Here is a 17,063-nt window from a genome sequence, read left to right on the forward strand (position 1 = left end):
GAACCAGTTCTGTTTTTTTTTTTTTTAAATAAATTTCTACGTTTCCGTTGTGAAAAACAGTTCTGGTGTGACACGTGACCAAGCGCTGTGAGCAGCCTTGCACCATTGTTCTGATGATTCTGTGTTTACCGTAAAGGATGTCACAAACCGAGTAACAGAAACGCCGACCTGCTCTTTAATTACTGAGCACATTGTTTCCAATGACACGCTCTCCACAGATTTGCCATGCCGCATCGTGTCTTTAACTGCCGTTTTTTCTGACTGTACATGTTCTGCCAGCTGCCGCCACTAAATTACATTCTATTTGTCCCATATTGTCATTAATATAAATACTGCCTTCAACTTGGACCACTAAATAAATAGACTGCTATTTTTATGTAAGTATAATGGTTAAATTATTTAGTATACAGATCAAGACTGATAAAGTGATAGAAAATATTTATTTCCATGCATTTTAAATGTTTAAAAATGTGGAAACCACTCATTGCATCACAACATCTTCTGACTGCATTATTATTTGTAAAATAGGGGTTTTATGGAGTGTGTGTATACATGGTTGTAAGTATAACAGTTTATTTCATTAAATTAGGGAAATGAACAAGTGTCTTAAACCTCAAGGGACTATTTTGCCAACCAGCTTATTCCTGCTTGAAAAGCAAAATGTTGTATAAAAAACATCAACTTTGAAGCACATGCTGATTGATGGACTAGCATTACTCAACATTACTTGCTACCTTCCAGCAACACTACATTCAATGAAGGTAAAATAGTAAAAAACATTTCATTTAAATGGAACCGGAATCGGAAACTGAAAATTTGTATACTGAAATATATGTTGGATTTTAACATTGCCAACCTTTAAATTAAGTTGAGAGTAAGGAATAAACAGCATTGAGCATTGAGTAGTTGAGTATTGTACATTTTTTCCCTACCACTATTGTTTTAATATTTGTTTAATGGTTTTAATGGAACCGGAATCGGAACCGGAAAATTTCTAACGATTCCCAACCCTAATGCCGGTGTAGCTTAAACATTTGTGTGCTAGACTAGGAAACAAGCTAGAGGTGAAATGCAAAGAAAATGAAGTTTATAATTATTCATGTTATGCTTTCTTTGTCATTTGTAGACAAACTTCTTCAACCAAAACCAGTCTCCACCCCACCAAATTGTAAAGAAGATTATAGATGACTGAGTTAGTATCAATGAATGAAAGATTAGTGGTGGATGGATGTCACCACTTCAAAAATGTATTTTAATTGAATGTTAGTTAAATGTAAACAACAAATAACTGATAATTCGTTTTTAAATACAGTCTACACATAAGTGCAACCAAAAAACTTTATGATGTAAAATGCTAAATGATGTAACGTGCATGAGGACATTAGTTTGGCATTGAAACTCACCCTCTGGGTCCAGCAGTCGGGCCACACCAAGCTGCTCGGCCACACCAAACGCTTGTTCTAAGTTGGATCTGCTACTTTGTGTCGATACTTTGCTCATATCAACAAGGTCGGGCCTGAATTAAGACAAAACCGTGACAATATGATCTTACTCCACAATCTCTGCATGTCTGATAATCTTTCTGTAACAGATATGTTTTGTATTACACACCAAGATCGTGCTTTAACGAGATACTCCACCCCAAAATGACAATTTTGTGATTAATCACTTATCCCAATGTTGTTCCGAACCTGTAAAACGTTTGTTCATCTTTGAAACACAATTTAAGATATTTTGGATGAAAACTGGAAAACTTGTGACTGTCCCTTTGACTGTCAAGTTACACTGTTAATGTCCAGGAAAGTATGAAAGCATCGTCATAATAGTCCATCTGGTATCAGTGTTTCAACCGTAACGTTATGAAGCGACGAGAATACTTTTTGTATGCAAATAAAACAAAAATAACTATTTTTTTCAACAATTTGTCTCCTCTGTGTCTCTCCATATCACCGTAGCGCCATTTTAGAGAATATGAGCTGAACTCAGGCAGCTTACGCTCTTCTGTGTCAGACACGCCACAAGGATACATTTTCTATGTGTATTTACGCTTTAATTTGAAAGAAAACAGAGCATCCTTGTGTCTGGCTAAAACAGAAGAGCATACACTGCCTGCGTTCAGCTCATATTCTCCAAAATGGTGCTACCGGACAGTCTATGGGACAGTCACAAGCAGAGGTCGACCGATATATCGGTCTGCCCATATATCGGGCCGATATTTGTCATTTTTTTACATATCGGCATCGGCTGATATCCGTGTTTAGTAGCGCCGATTCATGCTGACTATGAAAATTGAAGAGTCACACTGAAGGCATCAAGGGCTATTTGACCAATAAGGAGAGTGATGGGGTGCTGCGCCAGATGACCTGGCCTCCACAGTCACCGGACCTGAACCCAATCGAGATGGTTTAGGGGTGAGCTGGACCGCAGACAGAAGGCAAAAGGGCCAACAAGTGCTAAGCATCTCTCGAGGAACTCCTTCAAGACTGTTGGAAGACCATTTCAGGTGACTACCTCTTGAAGCTCATCAAGAGAATGCCAAGAGTGTGCAAAGCAGTAATCAAAGCAAAAGGTGGCTACTTTGAAGAACCTAGAATATGACATATTTTCAGTTGTTTCACACTTTTTTGTTATGTATATAATTCCATATATAATTCCACATGTGTTAATTCATAGTTTTGATGCCTTCAGTGTGAATTCGAGATATCAGCCCTAAAAATCGGCATCACATATCGGCCATCGGCTGACCCTGACCTCTAAACATCGGCATCGGCTATAGAAAAACCCATATTGGTCGATCTCTAGTCACAAGCCTCCAGGTTTTCATCCAAAATATCTTAAATTGTGTTCCGAAGACGAACTAAGCATTTATGAGTTTGGAACGACATGGGGGCAAGTGATAAATGACAAAATTTTCCTTTTGTGGTAGAGTATCCCTTTAATCAAGAAGTGTTTTGATTAATGGAGACAGGCATCTTAACTATCCCAAAAATAGGTTTCTTGATTATGAGGTAAAATATGACCCTTGACAATATGTTCTTGACAGGATTTGTGAGTTCACTAATGAGGATCATCATTAACCCATTACTGAACCCCTGACTGACAGGAATAGTCACAGCTAAAAATCTCTTTGCACAAAGAAGTAATGATTCCAAATCTAGTTAAGTAGTTTAGTTATGTGTTAGGTAAAATGACATTTCATCAAACTATAAAGAGCAGGTTTTGACTATGAGGCACACCAGATCATTCTAAGAACAGAGATGAAAAGTACATATATAGGTGTATTTAATGTCACTTCCATGATGTAACATTTTATTTCAAAGTGAAACAGGATATTCAGTAAGAAATTAGAGAAAGACTTAATGTTCTCCATCTGTAAGGGCCTGTTTACACCTGGTCACTTAATGTGTTTTTAGTGATCTGATTTGTTTAAATGGTTTCATTTACACTTGGCCACATAAATGTGTCTCTGCAAAATGGATACAAATCTGATCTTCAATTCCCATGTTATATGCAAATTTACACCTCAATAAAAGCAACAGATCTGCGCTGCATTTTATTCATTATTGGCCTATTTCAAAACCAAAGACAGCAGTAGGAGAGCGCGCAGACTCAGCACTAGTAAAATAATTTAGACTCACTACTTTTAATGAAGATGACTGTGTTGAGCATCTGCAATTCACTTTCATTTTCATTTGTGGAGTTTGCGCATTAGCTTTCTGAATAGATACTCAGCTACTCATCTGCAGCGATGCGTGTTGCATTAGCGCTGTCATATCTGACTGTAACCTGTCATATAGCCTATAACGCTCGCACATGGTTATTTTTTTAACACGTCTGTGATTTCAACAACCATATGCATTTACACTTGTCCAGCTTCGTTGTTTGAGTAATTGCATTTAAATACGTCTAAAAGTTTTTCAGAGCACATTTGAACAAGGTCTTTTCACGATCCGATGCCTATTTTAAACGCATTAAGTGACCAGGTGTAAACAGGCCCTAATCGACTGATTTGTGAAAAGTGCCTATTTACACTTGTCACTTCATGCATTTTCTCAAATCAGAAATTAAGTTATAGCCATAACACTCACAACTTATTTATTTAACATTTTGTAAACAGTAAAACCACATGCATTTACACTTGTCCAGTTCTGTCTGGAATCTCCTGAAGTGGTTTGAGACGCACCAGATTGCAATCTGTCTCGAATGCATTTTAGAAAGGCATATATACCTGTCTTTCTGTGATCTGATAATAATCCGATCAAAGAAAATGCATGACAACACCTAAAATAAAGTTTTCAGAAGCACAGTAAATTATTACATTTTCTATGAAAGATTTGTATTTAATTGGAATAATGTGAACTGATGAACCATAAACATTAAGACAAGAGTGTGGCCAATTTTGATAAAATGTTGTCTTCACGGATTGTGAAGACAGTAGTCATCAAGGCAACTCATTCAGTTTTAAAACAGAGCCTCATTGTTTAAACAGACAGTGATCTAAATGAGAAGGCTTTACATAGTTTACAAAAAAAAATATTTACATGCTCTTTAACACATGAAACCAGATACAAACAGTCATGTATATTTGAAAATGGATGGATATTTTTTGGAAATGGACATTGCTGTGGTGTTACCTGTACTTATGAATGATAGCATTGAACAGTCGTCCATCCCTCCACGAGGTAGTGAAGTTGTCACAGCGGACACCTACATAGCCTTCAGTCATCTGCTTGGACCACAGCAGAAGTCTCTCCTTGGCTGTCATGTCCTCGGACTCTCCTGTCACGTGGACATCCGAGATCTGCAGACAGGAAAGATGACATGGTTTTTGTTAAGAACCTCTTATGACTTAGATACAGATCCTCTTTTCAAACCTAGTCATACGCAGCAAATATGTAAAGAAAGGGTTGTTTTGTATTACAATTTTTAAATTGATATGCAATTATTTTAATATTTTCTTGAAATGAATGTACAGTTCAAATGACATCAACTAATTGTTTTTGCCATAATGTAAATCCACATCTGTTCTGTAAATGATCTAGCAAAAGCTTCAAGAGTTTAGAATTAAAAATAAATATAATAAAATACAATACATATATCATGTGCACACAGAAAATGCATTAACTGTTTATTTTAATCATCTCACTTCTACGAAAATGCATCATTTAAAAAAAAAAGATCGGCACATCAGTAATATCTATCTATATCTATATCTATATATCTAATATTAGCACATATATTTTTTCCTGAATATCTATTTTCTGCTGTTTCAGCAAACAGAAGCTCAGCTGGTACACGTAGAAAGGCTGAGTCACGTTTGCATTTGATCAGTCATTTAGAGCTATTTATAGTCGCCTCCACATAAGCAATAAATCATATTAAATGTATTTTTAAATATAGCAGTGAACATTATAAACATTGACCTTGCATGACTTCTCACTCCTAAGAAGGATGTGCAGCTCTAAAACCAAATGCCTAGAGCAAAAGCTAAGCCAACACCTACTGATTTAAGAGAAACATTATACCACAACATATTAAAACCAACAGCTTAATAATCATTCGCAGCTTGCTAAGTGTACAGTACGTGAATAATGCACTGACATTCAAGTCAACTCTGCCGGCCGGTTTAATTATAGCTTGTCAGAAGGAAGGACATGGTGTTTAGACTGTGGGTGTGGAAAGACTGAGCCATTAAACCAAGAACTGAACACACCAAAACATGTCAGCCCTGACTTACCACTGCCATCATGAACAACAACATTACAGAAACTCTGCATCATTCATTATACAATGCCTAGTTTATAGCCTTCTGATGCTGATGGGTCAATATAGCTAAAATAAAGAATAAAATAAAAGTAACTGTTACTAGTTATATCACAAGGCAAAATAGAGGTCAGCTATTAGCCTTAGCACCTTCTAGTAGAAGGACCCACTAAATTAATTTGCTCTTTGAGTCTCAAACAGTAGAGCGCATGATGGCACCAACAGTGTCATGGTCCCTGATTCCCAAGGAATGCAAGAACTGATCAAATGAACGCAGTCATTTGAGATAAAAGAGTCTGTAGCGGTCTTAAGCATTTCTATATGTAGTAAATATTTTATAAAAACAAAAAGGCAATCAAGGCTGTTGTATAGGAGTATTCACGTCATGCCAGAATTACCGTAAATACGATAAACGTCCTTATAGAACTCAGAATAACAACTTGTAAACTCTGACTCTTCTGAGAGCCCTGACCTGCACAGCCTGACCACTACAAAGTCCCGGGTTGTCATCTAGTTATTATGTCAATTACAACATGGAGTAAACACAGCATGTATTATGAGTAAAGGGTGTATGATGTGCAGCGGATGTTATTTCTAAAGTAATGATACACAAATTGTATTGTTGCACCATAAATGGCATCGCACATGTTGACAGATGCTGCTATTACCTCCTGGTGTTCAGTGGAAGCCTTTTTAAGATCTTGTTGGACAGTATCCAACGTAGCCTGGGAAACTAAACCTCCCGAGCAAGTGTGGGCCCTCCTCCGCATCCTGTGCACTTGAGAGTCCCATATAATTTTGGAGAACCCCTCCATGTTTTGCAACTGATGATCCAGACTGCTCCTTGAAAAGCCTTTTCCTCTCAGTGTCTGGAGCATATGTTCTACTGCCCCAAAACTCATCGCCCTCCTCAACTGTCTCCGCAAGAGCTTCTTTTCCAAGAGCCCGTCCTTTGAGGAGATGCTTCTGGAGCTCTTGGTGACCCCACATAGATTATGCTCTGCAGTGGGCTTGCTTTTGTCCTTGTCCAACTGATGAACACCTGGTCTTCTACCCCTTTTACCTCGGAGAACTGGGACTTCTCCAACATAGACCCCATGGCTAATACTGGGCTGCCTGGGCCTTGGCACCTCGTCTTGCTTCGAGTTCAAAGCACCAACCCAATCGAGGGAAGTCCTACCAGACGTGACATCCTCCAGGTCATCACTCCTACAGCTCTCAGCCCCATGTCTTCTCAAAGAGTCATTAGCATTGAACTCTGCAGATTTCCTATTCTTCCTCCTTTGAAAGTGTGGCCGTCCACTGAGCTCCTTTGGTGCAGGGCTGATTGGGGCTTTGGTGGGATCAACATAACATTCATCCTTAGAGCTCCTCACACATCCACACATATTACCCATGGTGCTTCCTCATCCAAACAAGGCTGCCCATCAAGAAAGTTTCACTTTTTCTTGCCAGCAATAAACAAGTTCAGCAAATTCAAGAGTTTCTTGTTATCCCAGGAAGCAGCAGCCATCTTTTCCCCTGTCAGTGTTTCAGTTACGGAGGTGATGTCAGACGAATCAGCCATAGTCCAAATATCCAGAGTGGATCGGATGATGTGGATCCCTCTTGAGACTCGGCAGACGCTCCAAACAAACTTCTGTTTCCTGTATTGCACATTCACCAGCCTCGCTCCACAGCCCAGCCCTTTCTTCTCACGCTGCCAACACACTGAAATCTCAGTGACCTTTGAAACATTACCCTTTGCTCTGGTCCTCCAATACAAACACTACAGAGATCGAGGCGCCCGCAAACAACAGAAACTAACACTGAGGAAACGTCACAGTCTTCATGTGATGTGTAAACACAACCACCCTCGGAGCCCTGCTGGGTTTGAGTTTCCACAGGCTGACTCCAGATCCTTAGCAGTTGGAGGCTGGAGAGAGAGAGAGAAAAGGGAGGGGAATGGGACAGACTCTCATCCGTTCACTGATGGCTTCTGGTAACTGTGTGAAAGCTCTGCTCAGCAAGTTGAGCCATTCGGATAGGACGTCCCAGGCTGAGAAAGAGTCATGGCCTGTCATGTGGCCTTTAAAAATAACAGGACAACGTGGCTGACTCTACAACATGGCAAACTGTGCTGCCCCAGATGACAAAGCTCTCTGTTTGCTCTTTAATCTGGCTCAAAACAAGAGCAAAGCTTTCAAAAGGATCACGTCCATCACGTAAAACAAACATAACCCGTGGTCATAGAAATGGAAGATAATGAATTATATTGGCTATATAAACTCATTTGGAGGCATAGTTGTAAAATGTAATTAGCTTATACAGGAAGTTATTGCTCAAACATTCATTTAAAGTTAATTAGTAGTGTTTGTTAGGGCAAGAATTACTAATTAGGCTAACTTCTTTTAGGGTTGGGTACCCAAAGTAACCGTTACGTATTAGAACCGAATCAGAACGCAGATTTCAGTGCCTCATTTCGGCGATCGAATGAAATATTTGTCCTGGTTCTCCAAAATGGACGTAAGAAGCATGGGTGTCGCTAGGCCATTTTTAGTGGGGCTATAGAGATTAACTCCATAAACTGAACACAAATTTGTGATCGCCTCAGAGTCAGCTCCTTTAAATGTCATATGAAAACAGCAGCAGACTTTGTCTCCTCCGTCTTTCAGCACGCTCTTCAGTCCACAGACCGCGGCGGAAACAGAAACAGTGTTTATCGATAGATTTATATAATATCTGTATCTGTGCAGTTTCCTCCAGCAAAAATCTAGTCCTCAACACAAATGAATGCATACTTTATAAAGCGATCATGTTGCTATTTTTATTTGAAAATGTAATATTTAATATAAAACATATCACCATCACGAGGACAGTGGCCCTCCAGGACCGAGTGTGGACATCACTGCTTTAAGAGAAGCACAACCCGGTAAATGTATCAATTTGGCACTTGTATCATAAAAAACCCAATCAATACCCAACCCTCTTTAGGCATTAAGGATTTACTGAAGACACACAGAGATACATTAGTTATGAAAAGTCATGGACATAGTTATTTCATATTGCATATGTATTTGTAGGCGTTTCACTTTCAGATGAAACATTTATGTGAGGAGAGTATTTAAATGAATCATGCAAGGTTGTTGCATTATCATCGGCTCTGCTTGCCCTACGCTAATTTGTGCTTCTCTCATTAGATCATGTTGGTCATTATGGAAATGATCCGATAGCATCTGTGTTCTTTAATGTGAACATTGTCAGCATCAACTGCAGAACTTATGTTAAATGGCAGCTAGCTGACAAGTTCAAATGATACGCAACAGCACTCTTCATTTGTATTCCCATGCTACTCTACAACATATGATATGCTAGCCAGGCCTTCTTCAGTCTAGACCTTATGTAAACATGAACAAATGAATGATTTTCCGCCAAATCTGACCCGACAATTCAAAATTTAAATTAATATTTCAGGCTCACTGTACTGAACCAGAACAAGGCAGTTTTGAACATGTTTTTACTAGTTCAGTAATGCAATCTTGATCAGTTTGGAGCAAAAAATAGTTCCACTTTAGTAGTGCCGTTTGTACGTAGTGTCGCTTTAAAACCTGTATCGATAAAACATCACATCGTTGCACATTATTGCTGGAGGTGATGTTAATAACTCTCAACACACCCCTAATTCATGAACTTCAAAGCATGCTTAGAAGGCAAAAAAAGACTGCTGAAAAAACATGATGGCTAATGCCAGCTTGATTCAATGTCTTTGCATGTTCAAACACACAATATTCAGTTTGCAGCTGTGGATACTGTATTAATAAAAAAACCTTTAATAACATTAGTCATTGCCTGAGGAGCTGCAAACAATAGATGTAAATTCACAGCGAATTGCAATCCTTCATTTGTTGGAAATTGGATAATTCCAAAGAAGACACCGGAGGGCTAAAAAATATGAGCCGAAATGAGAGCGGATCATGAGGGAACAGGCCCCATCCACTAGCAGCGCATGCCCAGCGGCTCGTGTAAGAGTGACAGCGGCAGGTGCTCCTGCACGTCCCCACGCTACCTGTCAGCAAGTTTCATGAAGCCAAGCATTATTTAACACATGCTTCAGCTATGCCCCAGATATCAGTTGTTTTGTAAGCCTTCAGCCAATTGTGGGCCGTCAGGGAGGCCGGGTCAGCGTGGTTTGTGAGATCGAGGTGTTGTCGGAGCCTGTCGTTCCTGAATTCCAGCTCTCCGTACACTGGAAGAGTGAATCAAGAAGACTTCGGCTAAATGTTTCCATCATAACATGACCTCAAACCAAACATGAAGCCGAGTCTAGGATATTAATAGCCTTCAGCAGTGAAGGTAGGACAGTCCCAAATCAAGGGAATATTTGAATACATTCATGTTCGCAACAGAAGGAAACCAAACAGAGGAGCCCAGAGAGGCACAGCACACTTTTTAACTTAAGTGAAGAAAATGTGATGTTAAAAAGCTGTGAGATGTAATGGGCAAAGATCTGCACTCCTCTCCAGCGCGGTCTTATGAAGGTCTCATGAAGGTTTGGCAGGCTCAGACCTGCAGACGCGCAGCTGCAGCACAACCTCTGTGTGACCTCTGCGTGAGGCAGGTGAAGCACACATTCTGCAGAAATACTGCAGGACCACGGTAAGACAGCTTCAACAGAAAATCATCTTCAGCTCAGGATGATTTGTCTAGCATCTGCACTTTTTTACAATATTAAGCAATAAAAGCCCTTTCATTGAGAAAAGCATGGATTTTTTTTTTTCTTTTTCATAATTAGGAAGCATATAAAATCTGAATAATTGAGTAAAACATACAAGACAGATCTTGTGTATGTAATGACACAAATATTTTCTATGTTCAGCTGTCGATGCTAAAATAATGACCCTAATAAATCAATCTCACAATGCAGTTACTGAGGAAAATCACACGACCAAAGATTCTGGCACATCACAGTGTTTCATTAAAACAGGGAAATGTTCCTGCATGAGGACATTACAGAAAATGAATAAACGCCAAAGCGGACCTGAGTATTTGAGTGAACACGCTCTGCGTGACTCCACCTACAACTAAACAATCATTATACAAGAACAGAAATATGAACACAACTTTGAATGCCTTGTCTGAAAGAAAACCTGAAGTTTTATATGTATAGGTGTTGAGAACTTCCTGCAGCATGGTTTTGATGGGCAACAGTTAAGTTCTGGCTCCTTTCTAGGACATTATTAGCTGTGTTATCTCATGCACAGACACGTCCGACCTCTTGTGGTCAGAGAATGAACTGCAATTTTCACATGTGTTCACTATTTCACATTGTGAGGAAGAAGCAGTTGGAAATTCCTACATCAAGCATAAAAAGCCAATAAATGAACAATACAAATATGTTTTACTGTTAAAACATTCTGAGAGTTGACTGGCTAACCTGAAAGTGCAGAATTATGGTCCATATTAATCCCAGTGTCAGTTTTGGGTTCCCGTCCGTTATGTCGTCGTTCCTGATGTTCACCAGCTTCACCTGAGAACACAAGCGTTACACAGTTATCATGAGTGATGTGATGACACAATCATAAAGACTTTAAAAAACATAACTGCATATATAATGACATTTTACGATTTAATTATGTATTTATGTTAAATTAATGTATGTATACACAGAGACACATACAAAACCATATGTAATGAAATGTAAATAATGTCTCAAGTGTCAAAACACATTAATAATAAGTCAATTACACGGCTATTTACACATGATGTAGATACATAGATTTATATTTTAATTACACAATGTGGTGATTTCAGTGTATGAATAAGACATGTATCTGTAGAGAGCAGAAGGTTCTGTACGCTTTGAAACACTCTCCAGGTTCTGTGATGTCAAACACTGATCAATCCTGTTTTTTCTGCAAAGCTGCTTTGAAACAATATGTTGTGAAACAATATTGTAAAAAGCGCTTCACATATAAACTAGAATTGAAACAAAATGCTTTATATAAAAACGAATGAAGTCTTTTATAATGCTGCAATTAGAAATGCATTTGTTTTCCAAAACGAATCTACTTCTAGACTCGAAACAATTATGGCAGTGCTGTAAAGTTGTCTGTGTTTCACCAGAAGAGAGCACTAGAGGACAGGATGTTAATTTAGGGGATTGTGTAGAGTTATGTTTTTGATGTACAGGATTTGAAGCTCCGGTTGCGCTTTAACATGCAGAGATGAACTGTGAGTAATGTATTTATTGGTTGAATTCCTTAAGACTATCAATACATTGACTCTGGGGTGTTAACAAGATACTGCTCTGTTTTTGGAGCAGACCGAGAGTGTCACACTGACAACCAATGGGGGGAGTTTTTGGGCAGGACTATCTATCTGACCAATGGAGCTGTCATTTTTGTAATTCTATTTAGAGCCACTAGTGGTGAAGAAATTCTATAAATGTAAAAGAACAGTGGTAAAAGTTGTGGCCTAGTGGTTAGAGATTTGACTCCTAACTCTAGTGTTGTGGGTTCGAGTCTTGGGCTGGCAACACCATGACTGAGGTGTCTTTGAGCAAGGCACCGAACCCCAGCTGCTCCCCGGGCGCCGCAGTATAAATGATGAACACTGCTCCGGGTGTGTGTTCACAGTGTGTGTGTGTGTGTGTGTGTGTGTGTGTGTTCACTGCTGTGTGCACTTTGGATGCAGAGCATGAATTCTGAGTATGGCTGACCATACTTGGCTGTATGTCATGTCACTCACTTCAAAAATATTTCAGCACAAATGTTGTAAACTGCATGAGATGAACTGCATAAAAAAATAAAATTGCATTGTCTTTGTTAATAATTTTTCTCACTGGTCTCACCTGCCGTCTTTTTAAGTAGTCCAGGGCAATCTGTACATTCTGGAGTCTGTGGAAGCGCATGCGGCCCTTCTCTCGCGGCTTTGAGGACAGGAGAGAGAGAGAGAGAGAGAGACATCAGTGCATGCGTCATCAGACTCTCACCGTACCGTCAGCAGACGAAGAGAAACTCATGCCTGGACATCTGAACTACTTCACATCACTGCCTAGCTAGCCTGACTGAAGTACATGAGGGGTCTTGCTAACAGGTTAACACTACATTATGGGATGCCTTGAAGGAACACAGACCAAACGTGAGGCCAAAGATGTGAAGTGAGCCGAGACAGGAGCCGGAAGCAGTGAAAGGGAAATAAAGCAGATGGAGACAAAGGAAAAATCTCCATTGTCCATCTGCTCAGATGGAGTTTTCTCAAAGGTGCTCATCGAACTTACAGCTACAGTGATGTACTTAAAGAGAAATGAGAATGATTGAGCAGGTGATGGATGACCCCACACTGTGTCACCCTTTAGTGCAACAGCACAGTGAGACTGGAAGTAAAGGACTGACGTCAGTTCCATGCGTTCTGTTCACAGAATAGTAAATGACAAAATGTTCTATCAATCAAAAACAAGAAGTTTCATGGGGTCTTTAACACACTCTTGAAGCGAAAGGAACTTGAATCAGGACTTTAGTTCACAGCTCAAGCTTCTGTGTCTTGAGAAATAACCAAGCTGGCATTCTAGAGCACTCGCAGCAACCCCAGAAGGCAATATTCAGCAATGAGGCAGATGCTCCCTATCTGGTGAATCTGCACAGACCTGGAGAGCCCCAGATGCCTACAGTCCACTGAGTTCTCTGAGTTTGACACTCCAGTTAATACACACAGCACACTCTACATTAGTCCTGTCATGAGGGGGCAGGAGGACACGTGTCCGCACCTACCCCCTTATCCTCATCATCATCATCATCATCGTGGTCACGTCCATGCCGCTCAACAGTGCATGCGTCAGCCGCACTCACCAACCGCAACGTCTTCAGAAAATCACGCTCCCTTGGCTTACCAGCGGGAACATGAGCACGAGAGAGAGACACACATACAGACAGAGACAGATGGACACGTGAGAGATGGACAGAAGAAGAAAATGAGAAGGACGGGAGACAAGGAGGAGAAGAAACAGGGTGTCACCAGAAGAAAGGGGGCAATCAGCTGCCCAACTGAAGCCCTCACATCATGAAGGTGACCGGACTTAACAGTGAAAGCTTCTGGAGGAATTCTCACTCAAATCAAGCTCAGTCACAGTTCCTGAACTCGCTTTGGGGAAAAGAACCTTCTAAATGAATCTAAATGAACTGTAAAGTCAATCATTTGATCCAGATTATAACTAAACAAATATAGAAAACAAAATATAAAAAGAATGTAAAAATAATATACAAAGGAGTAACATGGGAAAAGCCTGATCCAAACTGAACTGAATTCTAGAACACAAATCAAAATTGGAATGTTTTTATTACTTGCATTGTTTTTTCCCCTTTGGATTCCTCAATGCTTTATATGGATCGCCAATGACAAAGTTTGCATTTTGTTCACTTTCTTTCTTGTTCTTTTTTTTCTGAATTAAAAAAAATTCTATTATTTGTTTCTCTGATTAAATTATATTGTCAACTTTTGGCCTTAAAAAGATATATGACATGTAATCACAGTTGTAGTAGAACACAGATTCACTGAAATCTGAGTGACTTGTTAAATGGCATGTGTTTGTTTGCACAGTGTGGAACTACAGCATCTCTGATACTGAACGAGAATTCCTTCACAGCTCACAGTCAAAGCACTGTAAAACAGTACACAACTGGACTATAATTTGAAGATATATTCATAATGCAAAACTCCTATAATATTATATGCATATGCATGGTTCATTGTTGTACACTAGTGTGTAAATAAGTAAATGCATTTTCACAGATCACACTATTAGCACAGGTGTTTTAGCTGCTGTAAAACATGAATGTGCAAGTACTGGATAAGTCACTTTTAGCAAAGCTGATCAGTGTGTGAGTGGCTGCTGAATTAGTATCACACAAACACACACACACACAGACGTGGACTGGTGTGGATGGTGAATCTAAGATGCCCCCTTCAAAAACATTGTGATGTAATAGCAAGTGACAGAACACATTCAAGTATTCCACTTCAAGATTGTTTAAACGTATGTTTCTGACTCAAACAGCTGACAGCTGAAACAGAGCAATACTCACCAGTGTCTCACCGGACAACACCTCCAGAAGGGAAATAAGGTTATGTCCATCTCGCAAATCCTCATACAGGTCGTTCACATGCTTTCGGACCTGAAACAAAGTGAAGAGAAAAAATTGTGAGAAAAAAAAACAGACTGTTTAAGGGGCTTTTGTCTACTTAAGACTTTTTTTTTCCCCGGACAGACATTTTGTCACCCTGAGCAATCAGTTTGTTGTTAAACAACATTATAATCTATTAAACGCACTGTACAGGAAACCTGGAACTCAATCCTGAGTGAGACGGGAAGCCAGTGGAGTGATTTGAGGATAGGGGTGATATTGTCATACTTGTGCACCCTCATTAGGATACTAGCAGCACTGTTGTATTTATTAAGTCTAGTCAAGTCACCTTTATTTGTATAGCAATTTAAACAAAATACATTGCGTCAAAGCAACTGAACAACATTCATTAGGAAAACAGTGTGTCAATGATTGCAAAATGACAGTTAAAGGCAGTTCATCATTGGATTCAGTTATGTCATCTCTGTTCAGTTTAAATAGTGTCTGTGCATTTATTTGCAATAAAGTCAACGATATCGCTGTAGATGAAGTGACCCCAACTAAGCAAGCCAGAGGCAACAGCGGCAAGGAACCGAAACTCAATCGGTGACAGAATGGAGAAAAAACCTTGGGAGAAACCAGGCTCAGTTGGGGGGCCAGTTCTCCTCTGACCAGACGAAACCAGTTGTTCAATTCCAGGCTGCAGCAAAGTCAGACTGTGCAGAAGAATATTACAGCTTCTGAAGGCTATTGTCAGGAATCCCTATGAGGAATGCATTGCAATAGTCCAGCCTAGAGGAGACAAAGGCATGTACCAGCTATTCTGCATCTTCAAAGGTGAGAGTGGGACGGAGTTTAGCAATGTTCATAAGATGATGAAAGGAAGCTGTGCACAGATGTTTGATGTGAACCTCATGAAAGTCGAATGTTGAAAGTGGAATATCCTTGCCAGAGAAGGTAATGCTGGTAATGACAAATGTCCGAACCTGGTGTGGGGTGCCTACTAGAATGGATTCAGTCTTGGAGCAGTTTAGCTGTAAGAAGGTTTGCTTCATCCAAGCCTTTATCTTCTCCAGGCAGGTAGTCAAAGTGGAGGATGGCAGGGCAGCAGAGGAAGTTGAGTTGATCCAGAGATAGAGTTGAGTGTCATCAGCATAGCAGTGTAATTAAATTCCATCCCAGCTAATGAAATGACCAAGAGGAAGCATACAGACAGAGGTGGGTAGAGTACCCAAAAACTGTACTCAAGTAAAAGTAAAAGTACTAGTCTGAAAAGTTACTTGAGTAAGAGTAAAAGAGTATCGGATAAAAAATCTACTCAAGTAGTTAGTTACTAGTTACTTTGGGTCATATATACTGAGCCTATTTTTATTTAGATATATAGATAAAATGTATGTAATATATGTGTGTGTATAAATGTATATATTTCATCATCCTTTACTCCAATTTATGTAATTTATGTAATTTAAAACCCTGTCTGTTTACTTAAGTAACAGATATAGGTGTCATGCCATAACATATTTTTAATACGACTGACTTTATATTAAATATGAATTTAACATTGAAAGTTAATGTGATATAAATATTGCTACTAATCTTTCATTGTTCAGAAAGAGAGCAAATAACAGTTATAAATGCTTCAGTTTATTCCAAACGCGCCGTCTACTTTTCTCTGGACAATGAGCGATGCCCATTCGCGAATGATTCATTCTTTTGAGTCAATTCTGTTCAAAGGCTTGATCAAACCAATTGGCAAACGAGTGAATTGGTTCATGAATCAGTTTCGTTCAGTTCCCTGCCGCACGCGCTGATCGTCTGAAGCGGTTCACAACATTTATTGCATTAAGATAAAGTAACGAGAGGAGCGTCGCCCACAGTAACGAAGTAAAAGTACAGATTTTTCTCCAAAAAATGACTCAAGTAAGAGTAAAAGTACCCATCTTTAAATATACTCCAAAAAGTATTAGTTACCCCAAAAAATTACTCAAGTAAATGTAACGAAGTAAATGTAACTCGTTACTACCCACCTCTGCATACAGAGGATAAACAGGAGGGGGACAAGCACTGAGCCTTGAGGGACACCACAATAGACGTGTTGTGTGTCAAAGATTTTGCCTCTCCCAAGGCAACATGTTAATTTATCCCAATGAGGTATGATGAAAACCAGTTGTTGAATCATAGAGACTGATAGTAGAACAATGT

The 17,063-nt window shown here is 39.5% G+C and overlaps 1 protein-coding gene across 2 annotated transcripts in view; it reads right to left on the reverse strand.

Annotated features, from left to right (window-relative positions):
• Positions 1–17,063, reverse strand: part of LOC132110986 (dystonin-like) — a 158,164-nt gene that overhangs the window by 101,135 nt on the left and 39,966 nt on the right. Inside the window, exons 6-11 of one of the 2 annotated variants that reach the window (XM_059518140.1) lie at positions 14,823–14,912; positions 13,590–13,625; positions 12,593–12,670; positions 11,177–11,269; positions 4,635–4,801; positions 1,404–1,516 (exon numbers count right to left, since the gene is read on the reverse strand). In XM_059518140.1, the coding sequence (XP_059374123.1) occupies positions 1,404–1,516; positions 4,635–4,801; positions 11,177–11,269; positions 12,593–12,670; positions 13,590–13,625; positions 14,823–14,912 (577 nt within the window). The remainder of the gene's footprint in view (positions 1–1,403; positions 1,517–4,634; positions 4,802–11,176; positions 11,270–12,592; positions 12,671–13,589; positions 13,626–14,822; positions 14,913–17,063) is intronic. The other variant, XM_059518141.1, reaches the window with a different exon arrangement.

The sequence above is a fragment of the Carassius carassius genome, chromosome 30, assembly GCF_963082965.1.
Source record: "Carassius carassius chromosome 30, fCarCar2.1, whole genome shotgun sequence".
NCBI lineage: Eukaryota > Metazoa > Chordata > Actinopteri > Cypriniformes > Cyprinidae > Carassius > Carassius carassius.